This window comes from Lynx rufus, unplaced genomic scaffold (genome assembly GCF_022079265.1).
Source record: "Lynx rufus isolate CCGP_SWC_20201006 ecotype Redwood Valley unplaced genomic scaffold, mLynRuf1.p SCAF_33, whole genome shotgun sequence".
Lineage (NCBI taxonomy): Eukaryota > Metazoa > Chordata > Mammalia > Carnivora > Felidae > Lynx > Lynx rufus.
The window spans coordinates 3,369,696-3,386,125 of NW_025814849.1; the positions used below are offsets into that span (position 1 = coordinate 3,369,696).

The 16,430-nt window shown below is 57.1% G+C and overlaps 1 protein-coding gene across 7 annotated transcripts in view; it reads right to left on the reverse strand.

Annotated features, from left to right (window-relative positions):
- Positions 1–16,430, reverse strand: part of RIMBP2 (RIMS binding protein 2) — a 72,015-nt gene that overhangs the window by 33,608 nt on the left and 21,977 nt on the right. For all 7 annotated transcript variants that reach the window (XM_047093195.1, XM_047093199.1, XM_047093196.1 and 4 more), the window contains 4 exons: positions 15,886–15,965; positions 12,241–12,350; positions 9,070–9,882; positions 78–229 (listed from right to left, as the gene is read on the reverse strand). In XM_047093195.1, the coding sequence (XP_046949151.1) occupies positions 78–229; positions 9,070–9,882; positions 12,241–12,350; positions 15,886–15,965 (1,155 nt within the window). The remainder of the gene's footprint in view (positions 1–77; positions 230–9,069; positions 9,883–12,240; positions 12,351–15,885; positions 15,966–16,430) is intronic.

Sequence of the window (16,430 nt, forward strand, 5' to 3'; positions counted from 1 at the left end):
GCGCCCCCGAGTGCTCACCCCTCCAGGAGCAGGTGCGGGCAGGCCCCGCCCCCACACGCCACCCAACCAGAACTCACCCTCTGCCCTTTTGCGTACACGCCGTAGCCGGTCACGTTCGCCCCGTTGGACAGCCCGGCAGTCGTCAGGGCGGGTGGCTTCCAGGAGACCTGGACGGTTGCTGGGGTGGGCCCAGCGTGGACGGTGACATCTTGGGGGGGCGCCGGAGGGCCTGGGGGCGCAGAAGGCAGCACTTTCAGGGCACGGCCCTCTGGCAGGCGGGCGGCTGCTCTGCCCACTGCTCTCACCTGGGAGGACAGCGCCGGCCCAGGTCGCCAGGGCAGGAGGCGAGGGCGAGGAAAGGCAGAGGCAGCGGGAGGGCGGAAGCTCCCAGCGTGCACCGCGGCTCTGCCGCTCACCTGGACGCTGACCCGCCCTCCGGGGCCACCTGCGCCCTGCTCCCAGCCCACCAGGTGGATGCGATTACCCGCCACGGATCGGCTCGGGTCGCGCCAGGAGAGACCCGCGTTTGGGAGACGAAGGCGATCCCTCCCTCTCTCCCTGCCCCTCTCCCTGCTTCCCCCTCTCCTTCCCCTCCCTGTCCGTCAGACTAGACAGGATGCAGGCGTGGGCCACGTATCTTGCCTCCCCAGGGAGGGGACAGAGCTGAGCGACAAGACACGGGTGCGAGGACACCATCTGAACCTGAGAGCCCAGCTGTGCACACAGGTGCACCAGTGGACAGCTCGTGTCGTGCCTCAGCCGGTCTGGACGTGCCCACTGGTCTTGAGCAGCCGGTTCAAGCCACGTGGAAGCAGTGGCCGTGTCCCCGGTCCTTCTGGCGGCTCCTGGTGACAACAGGATCGCCAGTGCTGCCCGTCACCCACGGGTGACCTCCTTTCCCGTGGGTCTGGTGCCAACCCCCCACCACACATCTTCCTGTTGGGACGCGCGTGGCATTTCACTTGGAAGGGAATGTATTTATAACTTCCAGGAGGAAGGCCTTGAGCCCCACACGCCTTGCTACCGTCCCCCCAAGGCATGAATTTCCGGGTGGGAGGGCACCAGCTGTCCGGCGAGGCTCCTCCGTGAGCCACACGTTCTTCCACTCGCCACGGGGTGCTCACACAGGCCTCGGGTGGCCGCGCGCACCCACTCTGCACACGAGGCGATCGAGGTTCAAGAGAAGTCGCTCAGCCATCAAGTGTGGGAGGCGGGGCTCACACCCACACCTGCCCACGGCCCACTTGCAAGGGCAGCTTCGAGTCCACTGTCAAACACCCGCCGTGAGGAAGGTCCTCCCGCTGTCTTCGCAGCCTGGCCAGGAGGGAAGTTCCACCCGGACGGCTCCCTCGCACGTGACGTGCTACCAAAGGAAGGCGTGCCGAGGGCCTGACCAGAGAGCAGACGTCCTCTCCTCTGTGCTCCCCCATCCATTCACCGCTCGGCACTGACTTGGCTCCTCCTGGATGCCAGACCTGTCGCTTTATAACCACATCCTCCTAGAAATGCAAACGAGCCAGAGGCAGGACGGACAGGACGGGGCGCAGATCAGAGGGCACCGGAGCCTGCCCGCCCGGGTTCAAGTCCCACATCCGCCAATTACTGGCGTGGGACCTTGGACGACTGCTCGCCCTTCCTGTCTTTATTTAGTCAGCGTATCCAAAGACAGACGCAAGACAGCACCTACCGGCAACAACGGCTACGTACTCACTAGAACATCGTCGTCATGTTACTATTCTGCCTCTGCTCAGACAGCTACACTCAGCTTCCAAACTTCCCTCTCGGTAAGACGTGGCCATGTGACAGACTTCCGCACAGCAGCCCGCCAAAGACCCCCCAGGTGAACCTTCAAGGCCTTGCCCCTTGTGGTGGTCTGAGAAGGAGATGACCCCCGGGGGCAACCTTAGAGGCCACGTGCTGGAGAGGGTGAGGCCACGGGATGGACGTGCCCGGGTCCCCAGATGGCCGCTGGAACAGAGCTGCCCACCAGGGACGTGTGCGTCGGATCGACTCGTGCGCAAGCCTCTGAGAAATCACAGTTTCTGACATACAACAAACGATCAGTATCACCAAGCTCACCAAGCTGTGCGACGAACGGAACTAAGATGTACGTCAAGTGCTCATAAGAGCACACGGGCTCGGAGTAAGTGCCATCTGTATGCTTACTGTTGTTACCGGTCGTTTCACCTTGACCCCGAGGGCACGATACTCCTCCCCCGCCCATAAAAGACACTGAAATCCCCACCTTCTGTATCAGAAGTGGACGGCCATTCTGGAGGGAACAGTCCTTTGGGTGGGAATCACCTGTTTCAGCGGCTGCTGGTAGTTGGATGGTGTCTGACCAGACTCCGGGGATTTCGCGGGAGGAGTCTGTTCTCAGTCTCCAAGGGTGACTGTTCCTTCTCAAGCACTGCTAATCGCATCAACCGTGAGTGCCGTCTGTCTCCCTCCCCTGTGATTGGTCACCATCGCGGACTCACCCCCAGAGCACGGGACAGATCGCGGGGGCTCTCATCCACTCACAGCTGACTGGCTGCCAGGGCTCTCGGAAACACCGTGGGGCACCACCTCCCCGAGTCTCCCCAACACTGTCCTCGTGACCTGGTTGCGTTCACAAGATGAGAGGAATCAGCGGTTCTCGTCAGAGCCGGATTGCTCTCCTTGGTTGCAAAGAACACCCAGCAGGGAGAGAAGCAGCCCATGCCTCATGGCGGAGAGAAAACTCTCAACCCATTTCAAAATGCTTCCCGTGAACGCGCCCTACGCGGTTCACCCCGCGCTACGGGGTAGAGAGGGCGGACACCGTGTGGTCTGCACCTTTTAAGATGGGAAACACATAGCAAATCCCACACGTAACCAGACCCCTTCTCATTCTCCCCTAGGGCACTGCCCAGCTAGCTCGTGTGAGAGACAGAGTCCAAGCAGAAAGTGGCAGGCGGTCTTGCTAGGGCGTGGAATTGGAAGCTGGCCTCCGGTGATGGCAGAGATGACAGAAATCGAGAAGAGAATCCCGGAAAGTGAAGATGCAATGCAACAGGATCCCCAACCTCTGTGAGCCCATTCCCCTCGCGCTATTTACGCAGTGACTCCTAAGTCGTGCCTGTGCAGGGCAGACAAGGATGCAAGCAACATACAGGAAAGGAAACAGCCAGACGGCTGCAGAGTTCAGTGGTGATTCTGAGGGCTGCCTGGCGCTGAGACGAAGGATTTGGGGTTCAAGTTCCACCAAGTTAGAGGAGACTGGGTTTTCCACTGGAGACATGGAAGGTCCAAATCATAGAAGCCGGGGTCATACATCAGGATGGAGGGCTGCATTCTAAAGGCAAAAATGAAACACACCCACCCAAATAAAGCTAAAAACAAGCATATACAAGACATAGATATGTCACAAGTAATATAACTGTCTGCAAGGATACACCTCAACACCCTCCAGAGGTGCTGTTATAGCTGTTACTGAGAAAGGTAACAGAATTCAGTCTCCACAGTGCATAATCTACACTGTCCAACACACAATGAAAGTCACCAGATGTGGAAAGAAATGAGCGAATATGTGACTGAGAGAAAAAACAGTCCGTAGACACAGGCCCATATGTGACTCAGGTGTTACAATTAGCAAAGACTTTAAGACAATTATTACAAACAGGTTAAAAATGTATAGGTAAAGATGAATGGGATAGGCCAAGAGATGGGAATCCCCAGAGTGATAAGAAAGTTAAAAAAAAAAAAAAAAGAACCAAATGAAAATCCTAGAACTGAAAACTCCAATGGCCAAAATAAAAATTTCATTTAATGGTCTTAACAGCAGATTGGACACTGCAAAAGACAGATCTAATAAAGTTGAAGATATTATAGAAATTATCCTAACTGAAACACAATGAGGAAAATGATTTAAAAAATTAACAGGAGTTCATACATCTGTATGACATTAGCAAGCAATTTGACTCATGTACAATTAGGTTCTCAGACGGGAAAGACAGAAGAAGGTAGAAAAAATGTGGAGATATAAAATTTGAAATTTGCAGAAAAACTACCACCAATACCACCCTTAGATCAAGGATTGTCAGTAAATTTCAAAAAAGACAAAGAGAAAAATCTTGAAAGCAGTCAGGGAATGAATGGGACAATAGAAAACTCAGCTGACTCCTTGTAAAAATAGGGAAGGCCAAGAGAAAAGGAATGATATTTCCAAAGTCCTGAAATTTAAAAAAAGGCTAGAATTCTATATCCAGAAAAAAAATTATCTTTAAATAAATGTGAAATAATGAGGATTTTTCTTTTTTTTTTTTTTTTTTTAACCTAAGCAAAAGAATTCTGCAAGAGACGCTAAAGGAAATTGTTCAGGGCTAAAAGGAAATCATAACAGATTGAAATGTGGACCAAAAAGGGATGTAACATTATTATAACAGAATAAAACATACAATAAAATGTATAAAAGCAATAGCGAAAATGAAGGTGCATAAATGGAATTATACACTGGTACTATTCTTCCCTTATAAATAAGGTTATGTTATTAATGTAAACTAATTCTTAATAAGCTAAATAGGCATGTGTTACTCCCTACATCAATCTCTAAAACAAGAATATAAAGAGTTATAACAACAACAACAAAAAAGTCAGCAGAGGAGAAAATGGAATAGAAAAAAACTCTTAGTTGATCCCCGCCCCCCCCAGCCCCCCCCCCCCAGACACAAAAGCAGGGAAAGATGAAGAAAAAAACCAGACAGGACAAATGAAACATAAAGAACAAATGGCAGACTTAAATAAAGTCATATCAATCATTGTACTAAACGTGAAGGAACTAAAGATTCCAATTAAAAGGCAGAGACTGTCATATTGTTATAACACCAAGACCCAATCACAGACCATTTGCAAGAGACATACAAAAAATAAAAATACAAAGAATTTGAAAGGTTAGGAAGAGATATAACATGCAAATACTAAGCATGGAAAAGCTAGTAGTCCTATGAGTATCGGACAAAACAGACTTCAAGACAAAAACTAATTATCAGAGACAAAGAGGTGCGTTTCATTACGAGAAAGGGGTAAATTCATCATGAAAAACTAACAATTTTAAATGTGTATGTGCCAGGGCGCCTGGGTGGCTCAGTCGGTGAAGCGTCCGACTTCAGCTCAGGTCATGATCTCATGGTTCGTGGGTTCAGGCCCTGCGTCGGGCTCTGTGTTGACAGCTCGGAGCCTGGAGCCTGCTTTGGATTCTGTGTCTCCCTCTGTCTTCCCCTCCCTGGGTCACACTCTGTGTCTCTCTCTCTCTCAAAAATAAATAAACATTAAAAAAAACATTAAGAAAAATTTTACAAAAACGTGTATGTGCCTACTAATGGAGCTCCACAATACATAAAGCTAAAATGAGAACACTGAAGAAGAAATTAGACACACAGACAATAACTCTCAATGACCGGATAGACCAAGCAGACAAAACCCAGGAAGGACATGAGGAATTTATAAGTTCTATCGATAGGTCTCTCATGGCCCATCTGGGAAGCAGCCTGCCCTTCCTGCAGCGACGGGGGACTCTGCATGCAGGCTCCTGGTCACGATCTGCTTTGAATCTTGGAGGCTGCAAATACCAGGCCAGCCCCAGCAGGCAGGGGGACAGGACAGCTCTGGAGAAATGCCAGCCCCCCTGTCCTCACTCAAGTATGCAGTTCACCTGGCACTGGGAGGGTGGGGGTCACGCAGGGCAATGTTTGGCCCAGGCTGGAGGGAGGAAGTCAGGCCGCTCCCAGTGCGCAGGCCTGGCCTCTTCAGGGGCCACAGGACCCTGGCGCTGCCAGCTGGGAATGATGTGCCTTGTCTGTCTAGGCCCTGCTGGGTCCCGTAGCTGCCAGAGTCCTTTTGAGGAAAAGCTGTATGCAGTGTTGCAAACCCTAAAGATAATCTCAAATTCTGATCTGAAACCTGCCGGTGAACGCCAGCTTTAAATTCCACACCGAGAATTTAGGTATCACAGCGGCTACCACTGAAAACGTTTCCTGCCCCAAACCATTCACATGGCTGGTGTTGTCCCAAAGCACACACACTGCCCATCCCGCTGCTGATAACTGTCCCTGGGACATGCAGGGACAGTTGCAATCCCACCTGCGAGATCTGGTATTGGCTTGCTCGGGACCCACGAGATCTGTCTCTTGGGGTGCGAGCGGCTTCTCGTAAAGGAGGGACTCTGGAACTCGTGATGTGCCAGCCTTTCTGCGGAGCGGGTCGCTCTATCCAGACCAGAGTTTTCTGAGGGTTTGCACCGCAGCCTGTAGCTAACACCCGTCCTCAGAAACCCCATTAACTCGTTCAGGGTCACCAGTGTTCCCTTGACCACCTGGCTCTGGCACTTTGGAAGTCGATTAAGCGATCAGGCTTCATTGTTCTTTTTTATTTATTTATTTTTTTTTAAATTTTTTTTTTCAACGTTTATTTATTTTTGGGACAGAGAGAGACAGAGCATGAGCGGGGGAGGGGCAGAGAGAGAGGGAGACACAGAATCGGAAACAGGCTCCAGGCTCCGAGCCATCAGCCCAGAGCCCGACGCGGGGCTCGAACTCACGGACCGCGAGATCGTGACCTGGCTGAAGTCGGACGCTTAACCGACTGCGCCACCCAGGCGCCCCAGGCCTCACTGTTCTTAAGGGCAATGGCCAAGAGGGGAAACCGGTCTGGGATCTGCCTCGGTGCTCACTTCTACCTACAGTGGAATCACACTACAGGATTTGTGGGTGAAGAAAGGCTGGTAACTGCCGTTCCGCCACCCCCGGCCCAGCTCCCCACACACGGGCCCAGAGATGCGGACCAGCGGGAGCGGCGCTCATGTCCGTCACATCGGGGTGCCTCGAACAAGTCATACCCGACACGAGTTCAGAGGGGCTGGTCTAGGAGCACCCTTTCCTCCCACGCAGGGCAAGCTCCCCCCAGGCCTTCCACTCACTCCACTCACCACGGACAGGACACCGCTCCTTCTGGTCAGGAGACAGAAACGTTTGCGACGAACCCAATGTTGGGTCCGCTACCCCCAGAATTCACGGGCTCAAATCCTCGCCTCCAGACCCCGAATCTGCCGGTGCCTCGGTCTCAGACATCCAGCCTCCAGAGTTGTGAGGCCAGACCGTCCGCTGCGTGAGCCCTGAGGCTTACGGACGAAGACATCGGTGACGGGGAGTTAAGCTGCGGCACACGACTCGTGCTCACACCCCACCTGGACCCCGTCCTCTCCATCGCACCCTGGGCTTCTCTAGAAGCCTTCCGGGGGGGACCAACGCGTGTGCCCCCTCGTCCCTCCTGAGCCCCCACGGAGCCCTGAACTTGGCGTGTCTTGTTTCTTGTGCCCCCAGCACTGACCCACAACCTCACGGTAGGCTTCAGGGGAAAGGGGGATCCTCGTTATCCCAGTTTTCATGACCGACGCCGGTGGCCGGGCAGGGAATCGAGTCAGCACGGAAGACAAAGGCGCTGACCCTTTACGACTCGGCTCCTCCTCAGACCGCCTCCCGCCGTCGGGTAGAGTCTGCCCCCCTGCCCGTGGGTCAGGCTGCTTTGTGGGTCAGGGGCCCACTGATTACAGGCTTGGCACACGCTGGAGAACACGACGACACGGAAGTAAACCATCACGAACTGAAAAGCCCACGTTGTGTGGGATGGAAGACTTTATGCAGCCGCTTAAAATGATCCTGGAGGGGCGCCTGGGTGGCTCAGTCGGTTGAGCGTCCGACTTCAGCTCAGGTCGCGATCTCGCGGTCCAGGAGTTCGAGCCCCGCGTCGGGCTCTGGGCTGATGGCTCAGAGCCTGGAGCCTGCTTCCGATTCTGTGTCTCCCTCTCTCTCTCTGCCCCTCCCCCATTCATGCTCTGTCTCTCTCTATCTCAAAAATAAATAAACATTAAAAAAAATTTAAAAAAAATAAAAAAATAAAAAAAATAAAATGATCCCGGAGAAGAAACGAACTGTTTGCGAAAACCACTGACAAGCGAGGTTCGGCAGGATGGGATTAACGAATCACAGAGGTCCGACAAAGGGGCGGCTGAGACGGCACTTCCGGGGGATCTCGCGAGTAACTCGGGACTAAGAGACGATCCGCAGGACACAGATTACACCCTCGAACGTTCTCCAAGAATCAAGAAGGCTGCTCTTCCCGCCGGAACCCAGGCTCCCCCCCACCGGGCACAGCTGACCTGCGTGGAAGGGCGGCCTTGGACGGGCCCCACAGCAAAGAGCGGCACAGCAGACGTTTCTGGAGGTGGGGGGGGTAGCTGCCCCTTAGCGGCACGGGGACCCTGGAGGATCGGCGACGAGCTGACCCCACAGGCACGTGTACCTGAGCCCCTCTCTACAACCGCCCAGGGTGTGCGTGGGAAGGGAGGCGCGTCACTTCTCCTGCCATTCTTCCTAGTGGAGGACGCACAGGAGACGGGCTCTCCATGGCAGACGTGCCCAGAACCCAGAAGGGCGTCTACGATGGGACGTCACGCCTTCTACGCAAATCCGTCCCCGTGTTTGCGTCCGAAGGAAAAACTGAGACGGAAAGAACCGTCGCGAAGGCACGTAGGCGCTTCATTCGCTGTTGCCCTCCACGAGCACACGCGTGTGGCGGCCACGCCGTGGGGGAGACGTCCTCGCCCGTCCCCGAGGGGGTCTCGCCTCCTCCCGTCCGTTCCGGGCTAGGCCTCTTGCACGCGCCAGTGTCAGAAGCAATGTTCCCAAAACCACGGTCCCTAAACAAACTCCAAGTAGTCTCTTTCCCTCTCTCACACGCACGTGCACACATACCCAGAGACATGCGCACGTGTGCACACGTGCATACACACGCACGTGTGTACACGTACACACCCATGCACATACGTGCACACACGTGCGCGTGCGCACACAGTGCACACACTCACCTACACACGCGTGCACACGCACGCACACGCACGCACACGCCCTGCTTCCTGCTGACTTACGGGATTTTCCAGGACAGCGCTGACTGAACGTGGTCTCCCCCGCCTGCCCGCTCTCACCCAGCCCTCCCCTCGTACAGGTGACAGCGCTTGCCCTCCCCCCCCTCCCCCGCCGGGAGGACGGGGCTCACCTGCCGGCAACGTGGAGAACTCCACGAAGGCCTCCTTCTTCTCCCGCTGCTCCAGGGGCAGCTGCCACGGCACCTGGTGGGGCCTGGCCAGGACCTTCACCTTGTAGGCCACGTTGGGCCTGAGGTTGAAGAACCGGTACGTGTAGCTCGCGGCCCGGACCACGTCGAGCTCCTCCTCGTTGAGGAAGATGACGTGGCTGTAGTTGCTGTTGGCGGGCAGCCAGGAGAGCTGGGCCGAGGTCTGGGTGATGTCGTCCACCCTCAGCTGGGAGGGGGCCACCGCCACGTCCTTGCCCACCAGCAGCGTGCAGCGCAGCTCGTCCGAGTGGCCCCTGCTGGTGGCGCACCGCACGGAGATGCGGTAGGTGCAGGCCGCCGTGTCGAGCTTCTCGATGAGGGCCTTGGTCCTGCTCCCCAGCGTGAGGTTCACGCGCAGCTCCTGGTCCACGAGCACGCTGTAGCTGCTCACGGTCCCCCAGCCCGGCGGCACTGCCGGCGGCTCCCAGGCCACAATGACACTTCTGGCGAGCTGTTTGATGAGGGTGATTTTCCTAGGGTAAGGCACGATGTCTTCTCCGACGTCGTCGACGCTCACGCCCAGCGTCTCCGCACCGCCGTCCGCGACGCCGGCGTCGATGGGGGTGGGGGCGTGCAGGTCCAGAATGTTCTCCCCCTCCGAGCCGATGCCCGAACGGTTGATGAGATTCTGGTCCTGCTCGTTCCCCAGCGTGCTTGCCGGCCGCGACTCGTTGTCCTGGACAAAATCCACAAAGTTGGAGGGCACCAAGCCCCTCTGCCCGTCCAGGAGCTCGCCTGTTGGTACAAAGGCAGTGAGATCACCCCGCCCTCGCATCGGGGCCCCGAGGTCCTGCCGCACCCGCACGGCTCCCCGACGGGGCCGTGCGGTACGGCCGTGGGATTCCACAGGTCGTCACGGACACCTGCTCAAACGTCCCGTCCTCGGGACCTTGCTCCCACCGCTTGCCCCCTGCGACCCGCGAACCCATCAGGCAGCGTGGCCCCCCGCTTAGCCAACACCTGCCTACGGACACGGACACCCCATGAGCGCAGAGATCTCTTTCCTTTCATCACACTGAAGAGTCCTGGCACACAGTAGGTGCCCAGTAAATGTTTGTTTATGGACGAACAAACGTGCGTGAGACGAGGGTTTGGGAGGTTAAGAAAGTAAACGTCTTACTATTATTTTTGAGGGTATGATCACATGAACAGGATGTAAAGGTGACCTCTCCCCCTTACAAAGCACACTGTGTATGTCCTAAGGAAGCTCCCGGAATGCCCGTTTGCTGTGAGAAAGAAACTGCCCACGTGGTGCCAAACCACCTGTAGGTTGAGTGGCAAAAAATTTCATCACACCAGCTCTCGTGGCTACTGGCGGCCACAGGGAGAACCTCTTCTTATTCTGCGAAATGCTCTCTTTTTACTCGGGCTCAAAACCCGTTAGCAGCAGAGGTCTAAAAAACAGAAGCGTTCTGAGGAGCCTCAAAGATGCCGAGATTTGGGTAATCTCGCAGCACCAGCGGGACGGGCCATTTGCCCAGTACGTGGCAGGGTGTGGCGGGGAGGTGCCCGTCCCCAGTAGACCCTGGCCTCGGGAGACGTGTGATGGACCCAGAGGAGGGCACGTGACCATACGATGGGCCGTGGATTCCCCCAGAGCAAAGGGGGACTCCGGCCTGCTCCCGGCCCCACGTAGGGTGTGGGTCAGCTGGCACCCCCAGGATGCTCTCACGAGGGCCGGTGCTCGGGTGACGCCGACAGTGATAACCGCACTCACCGTGCACCGGGTCCTGTCCTACCCGCCCTGCACCTCATTTACCCAAGGCTGCCCGCAAGTCGAATTCGCTTTCTCCGTTCTACACAGAGGAAGGCACAGAGACAAGGGAAATTCCCGAGCTTCGCAGCCCTGTTTGAATCAGGCCTCCAGAAAGCTCATGCGGGCAAGATGCCTGCTGTGAATATTCTAGAGATTTCCAACAAGGGTTTTCTGGCGGCCGCCTCGGGCGCCTGTTTCTACAGGTGTGAAAAACAGTGACGGTGACGTGAACGTAGGTTAAGAGTTCGGGCTGTGCTGCTACCAGCCGTGGTGGATTTCTCGCGTGGACGGCCCACGGCTCTGCTACCACGTGCCCACCTGGCCGTGGCACGTGGTGGCGAGCGACGCAGCCCACGGCCGGGCGGCTGTTCAGCGTCAAGAGGCAACCTGTGGGGTGCCCGGGTGGCTCGGTCATTCGAGCACGACTTCAGCTCAGGTCATGATGTCACAGGTCATGAGTTTGAGTCCCACGTCGGGCTCTCTGTTGTTAGCGCAGAGCCTTTGGGTCCCGTCCCCCCTCACTCTACCCCTCCCCCACTCGTCTCTCTCAAAACTAAACGTTAAAAAAAAGAAAAACGGAAGCAATCCAACCTCACGTCCAGCAAACACCAGCTCGAAAGCCAACTGCGTCTATCAGCCCTGGGAACACTCGGCAAGGCCGTGAAACAGGAGCCCGCTAATTTAGCAAGAACCGGTCCTACAGCTCAAGGTAAGAGGCCAAGACCCTCCCGTTCGTCCAGGGTGACCGAGCGACTGGGGACTGAGGAGTCTCGCGAGGCTCGTGAAGCCGCTGGTGCTGTCCCGAGCTCATGCTCGGGTTACAAAAGGGACGGAAGGTTAGGCGTCCCAGAGGGAGGGAGGAGGTCGCATTTCCCGATTTCGGACTGGGCGGGGCGGTAACCCTGAAGGGAGGGATCCAGCAGCACGTGGGGCAGACGGCCAGAAAGCCCAGAGGTCAGTGGGATCGCCCTGAGCCGGGCGGGGTCATCTGTCCTGCCGGGAAGGAGGTCAGCTGGGGGTCCGGGGGTCCTGGGGCAGTAACATAGAAGACGCAACAGATCCCCTCTGGGAACAGCAGTCCGTCGGCCCGGTGTGTCCGCACAGCCACCCGGCGAGCTCTGCGGGGACGGACGTTGCAAACCTCCGCCAGTGCCTCAGGTCTGCGGGGTCAGGACACCCCACTCGGTCGTCAGGAGGGGGAAAGCTGAGGAGGGTGGGCGGAGGGTCAGGGCGGAGGGTTGGGGCGGGCAGGCGTAGCTGGGGGCCTGGCCCGTCCGCGGGGACCAGTCAGGTGCGCGGAGCAGCCCCGGCACCCACCGCCCCGCGCCCTAACAGACCTTCATAGAAGCCGTCCTCGTCCATGTCCCCGTACACGTAGAGGTACTTCCCCGCCGTGAGGGGCAGCTCAGCTTCCGGGTTCTCATTCGGCCCGTCGAAGGGGTTGTAACTGGAGGAAGAAGGACACTCGTGGAGCAGGTGCTGCACGCGGAGGGCGGTGGGCACCTGCACCCCCGCGCCAGCCGTGTGCCCGCCAGGAACGGCGGCAGCACCCGCGCTCTCGCACACACTCAAAACAGAGAGAGAATTCTGAAACTGAGGCGGACGCTCAGGGTCCCCGTCCACATGACACACTGATGACCCTGATCTCGGTTCGTACCCGTCACGTCTGCCGTAAGTGTTCGCATTAGTAAGCAAAGAAGAATCATTAACCCTACAATCTTTCCGTACGTACCGCTTAGCAAAGGTAGGACCACGGCGCATTTACTTGGCGGTAATCTGCTTATTCTTTCCACTTTCCAGTATGCGTGACCCTCCCTCTAGCTCGTGAAATATCCTATCGTGACCCTTTTTAAAAAATTTTTAAGGTTTTTCTTTTTGAGAGAGAAAGAGAGAGACAAAGCCTGAGCGGGGGAAGGACAGAGAGGGAGACACAGAATCCGAAGCAGGCTCCAGGCTCCGAGCTGTCAGCGCAGAGCCCGACGCGGGGCTCGAACTCCCGAGCTGCGAGATCATGACCCGAGCCGAAGTCGGGCGCTCAACCGACTGAGCCACCCAGGCGCCCCTCTGTCACGACCTTTTTTAATGGATGTGGAATAGTCCACTGAACAGACTGGCATACTTCACTTAACCGATGTCCTAACACTGGGCACCGATGTGGCCTCTAACCTTTGGTTAATACACTCACCATTGCGTCAAATATCCTCGTAAACGTGACATTTTTTTACAATCATGCCCGATTGTGCAAATAAGACATATAGTAAACGAAATGGGGATTTTTTAAATTAGTTTAGAATAACGGAGAAGGCCCCAATAAAAATTAAAACAGCATCTGCTGATAGTCAAAGACGATAGGCACGTGTGGTAGAAATATAATAACGAGGCGATAGCGACTCGCACGCCAACAGTACCAGAAAGCTCACCAGCACTTCCGTGTACGTTTTACGAGATCAGCGTTCCATCTCGGCGAGGCGAGCAGAGAACATCCTATTTCTCCCAATTTGAATCACAGAGTGAGGTCAGGGGCACCCGCCCAAAGTCACAAGCTCACAAAGAGGCCCGGGGTGGGGATGCTGGGGACCAACATCAAGGTCTCCTGACCCCCGTCCTCTGCAGGTTTAACGGCACCAAGTCACCGTGCCCCTCACTGTCCGAGTCCAGGGTCTAGGGAAGTTTTGCAACAGTCTGATGGTTTTACTGAGTCAGTAACTGCCAGGGGCCATCTGCGTAAGGAAGAGACACAGATGGATGTTTGATGTGATAGCCCAGCGGGCGGATGAGGAGAGTAAGCAGCTCCCGGCAGAGGGAATGGCGCGTGCAAAGGCCCAGAGGCAGGAGCAGGGTCCCTCTGGGGCGCCAAGAGTCAGCCTGGCTGGAGGAGGGTGCTGGCCGCAGGAGCGTCGAGGGATAGGGACTGGCAGGGTCCCCGTGGGTGTGGATTTGATCTTCGGTGCTGGGAGGTATCGGGATTTAAGCCAGGGAGTGATGTGACCACACCTGCATTCGGTAGAGACACTCGGGCGCCCCATGGATGGGGAGCCGGCAGGTGGCAGGTGGGGCGAGGACACCGGATCAGGAGTGGCTCAAGAGGTGATGGAAACGGGCTTTGGCGGGGGAGGCTGAAAGCTGAGTCGGGGTGGGCAGATGGGGTCACACGTACTGAGCCGGGTCCACGGTCAGGCGCGGCTGCACCGAGAAAGCGGGGCGAGGGTCAGTTCGGGGTGTCTCGCGTGATGCACCGAACGCGCGAGCTCAGAGTTCTGTGTCTGCAAAGCCGTTTGCACAGAGCGATGGTGGTTTCGGGCGGGCAGGAGAGGTGGGGGCAGAGGCAGACGGACCGCAGGCGACCATCCCAGGAGGTGACTGCGCCAGCCACTGAGGGGGGCGGCCTCAGGCAGGTATTGTCTCGTTTCAGGTTTGGGGAAACCTCCACAGGCTTATTGAATGATGACCGTGTTTGGTCCCAGGGGATCCCCCCAAACTCCTGCCTTTACCTTCAGAACCACCCCAGCGGGGGTGGTAAGGTACGAAGGGAACTCAGACGTGCAAAGTCCTCTCTGCGCTATTCGGTCTCACGTGGTTCGGGCTTCTTTGGCAGGGTGGCTGAAAGAGTCACAAAGCCAGCACCAGCGCCACATCAAGGGCACCGACAAAGAAGAGAACGAACGAGGGGACATCGTGCACTTGGGCCGTGCCTGGTGACGGCAACGGCAGACGGAAGCCGGTTGGTCAGCCCGTCTTCTTCCGTGCCCGACTTCACGCTGGCTACAGAATGCGTCCACGGGGGGCACCGGCTGTTGGGCCCCTGTCCCCGGAATGAGACCTCGCCTCTCCTGGAAGCGGAGGGACTGCGAGGCCGGGGCACACGGCACGCGGGGAGGCTGGGGAGCGTGGCTCGCCAGGGCGCAGGCCAGCTGGGAAGTGAGCCAGCCCCGAGAGCCCAGTTCAGCGCGAGAGCCGTTACGAAGGGCTCCCGCTGGAGAAAACGGAACCCGTGCCAGGTATACCGACCGGCGGAAACCAAGGACGAGAGGCTGGGTCCTCATCGAGCGTGAGGAACGGGAGACGTGAACTATGCGGTTTATGGCTAACTCCTTCCCGTGGCAGAATCTGGTCTCGGGCTTGCCGGCACTGTCCCCAGGTAGCGGAGTTGTGGGGAGGCAGCTACCCCACACCCGTCTCAGAATTGGGGGGGTCGTTCCCCACAAAGACTCTGAGGGTCGTTCAGACCAGATGGCTCCTTAGTTCCCACTGAGCGTGGACACCACAGGACCCCAGCGAGAAATTAGCGAGGGGCGCCTCGCCAGTGTGAGGACCCCAGAAAGGCAGTAAACGGGGGCTCTGGACAAGAATGTGCCCCTGTGAGTTTCAGCTTGCCACCTGCCGAGGGCTAAACCGTCCCCCTGAATGTTGGTTCAGGTCCTAGCCCCCCCAGTGTGGGGAACATGACCTTATTTGGAAACAGGGTCTTTGCAGATGCGATCAGGATGGGGTCGTGCTGGAGTCGGTGGGCCCCCATCCAGCGACCGGTGTCCTTACTGACAGAGAGAGAGAGAACGAGCAGATGCACAGGGATGTGGCCGCGTGAGGCCGGGCAGAGACCACAGGGATGCACCCATAACCCAGGGACGCCTGGAGCACCAGAAGCTACAAGAGCCCCCAGGGAGCACAGCCTTGCTGACCCGATCCCGCACTTCCCGCCTCCAGAGCCGCCAGAGACCGTGCTTCTGCTGGTTTAAGTCTCCCACTTTGCGTAAGTCGTTAACGGCCGTCCTGAGAAACAAATCCACCATCTACTCGCTTTCCATCAGAGCCGACAACAAACCTTCCCCGTCTCCCGAGTCTGGCCGAACTGCCTGCCTTCGGCCGAGGACCCAGGGAGGGTGGGGAGGGGAGCACGCCCAGACCCGCGGCCCCATCAGCCCCAAGGCACCCCCCGCACGTCCACGGATGCTCGGAGATGCAGAGAGGAGCTTCGTGCTTACCTGTAGCGGGCGACACACAGGTGGACTTTCCCCGAGTGCCTCTGCTGCTTGGAGGTACCGGAACTGCGTTCATTATCCATCTGGTAAAGACACAAACCACGTTCAGGTTACGCAGCGGCGGGGGTCACGTTTTTGCGGGAAGCACACAGGAAACCCTTCAGTCTCGCTGAGCCTTCTCGCCCCAGACCGCGGAGCTCCCACGAGCCCCGACTAGACCAACTTCGGTGTCTTGGGCACCGGCCCGGAGATGAAGCGGCTCCCTCAGTGTGGGCCCCCTGGTCACACAGAAGGACGTTTATAAAGAACGCATCTTCCCGAGCCAAGGGTGGACCGGAGGTGGGGCCCCCCAACACGGGGTGTGGGACTCGCCGGGCAGACCGTGCGAGATTGCCAGGCCCTACCGGGCATCTGTGGACACGGAGACGGACGATGACCCACGGCCTCTGCTCACAGGGGCTCGGCCCTGCGAGGGAGACAGACACCGTCCACCGCGATCGCGTGTCAGAGGGTGCCTGGTGCCGTGGGGCTGAGACAACCGGGAATAC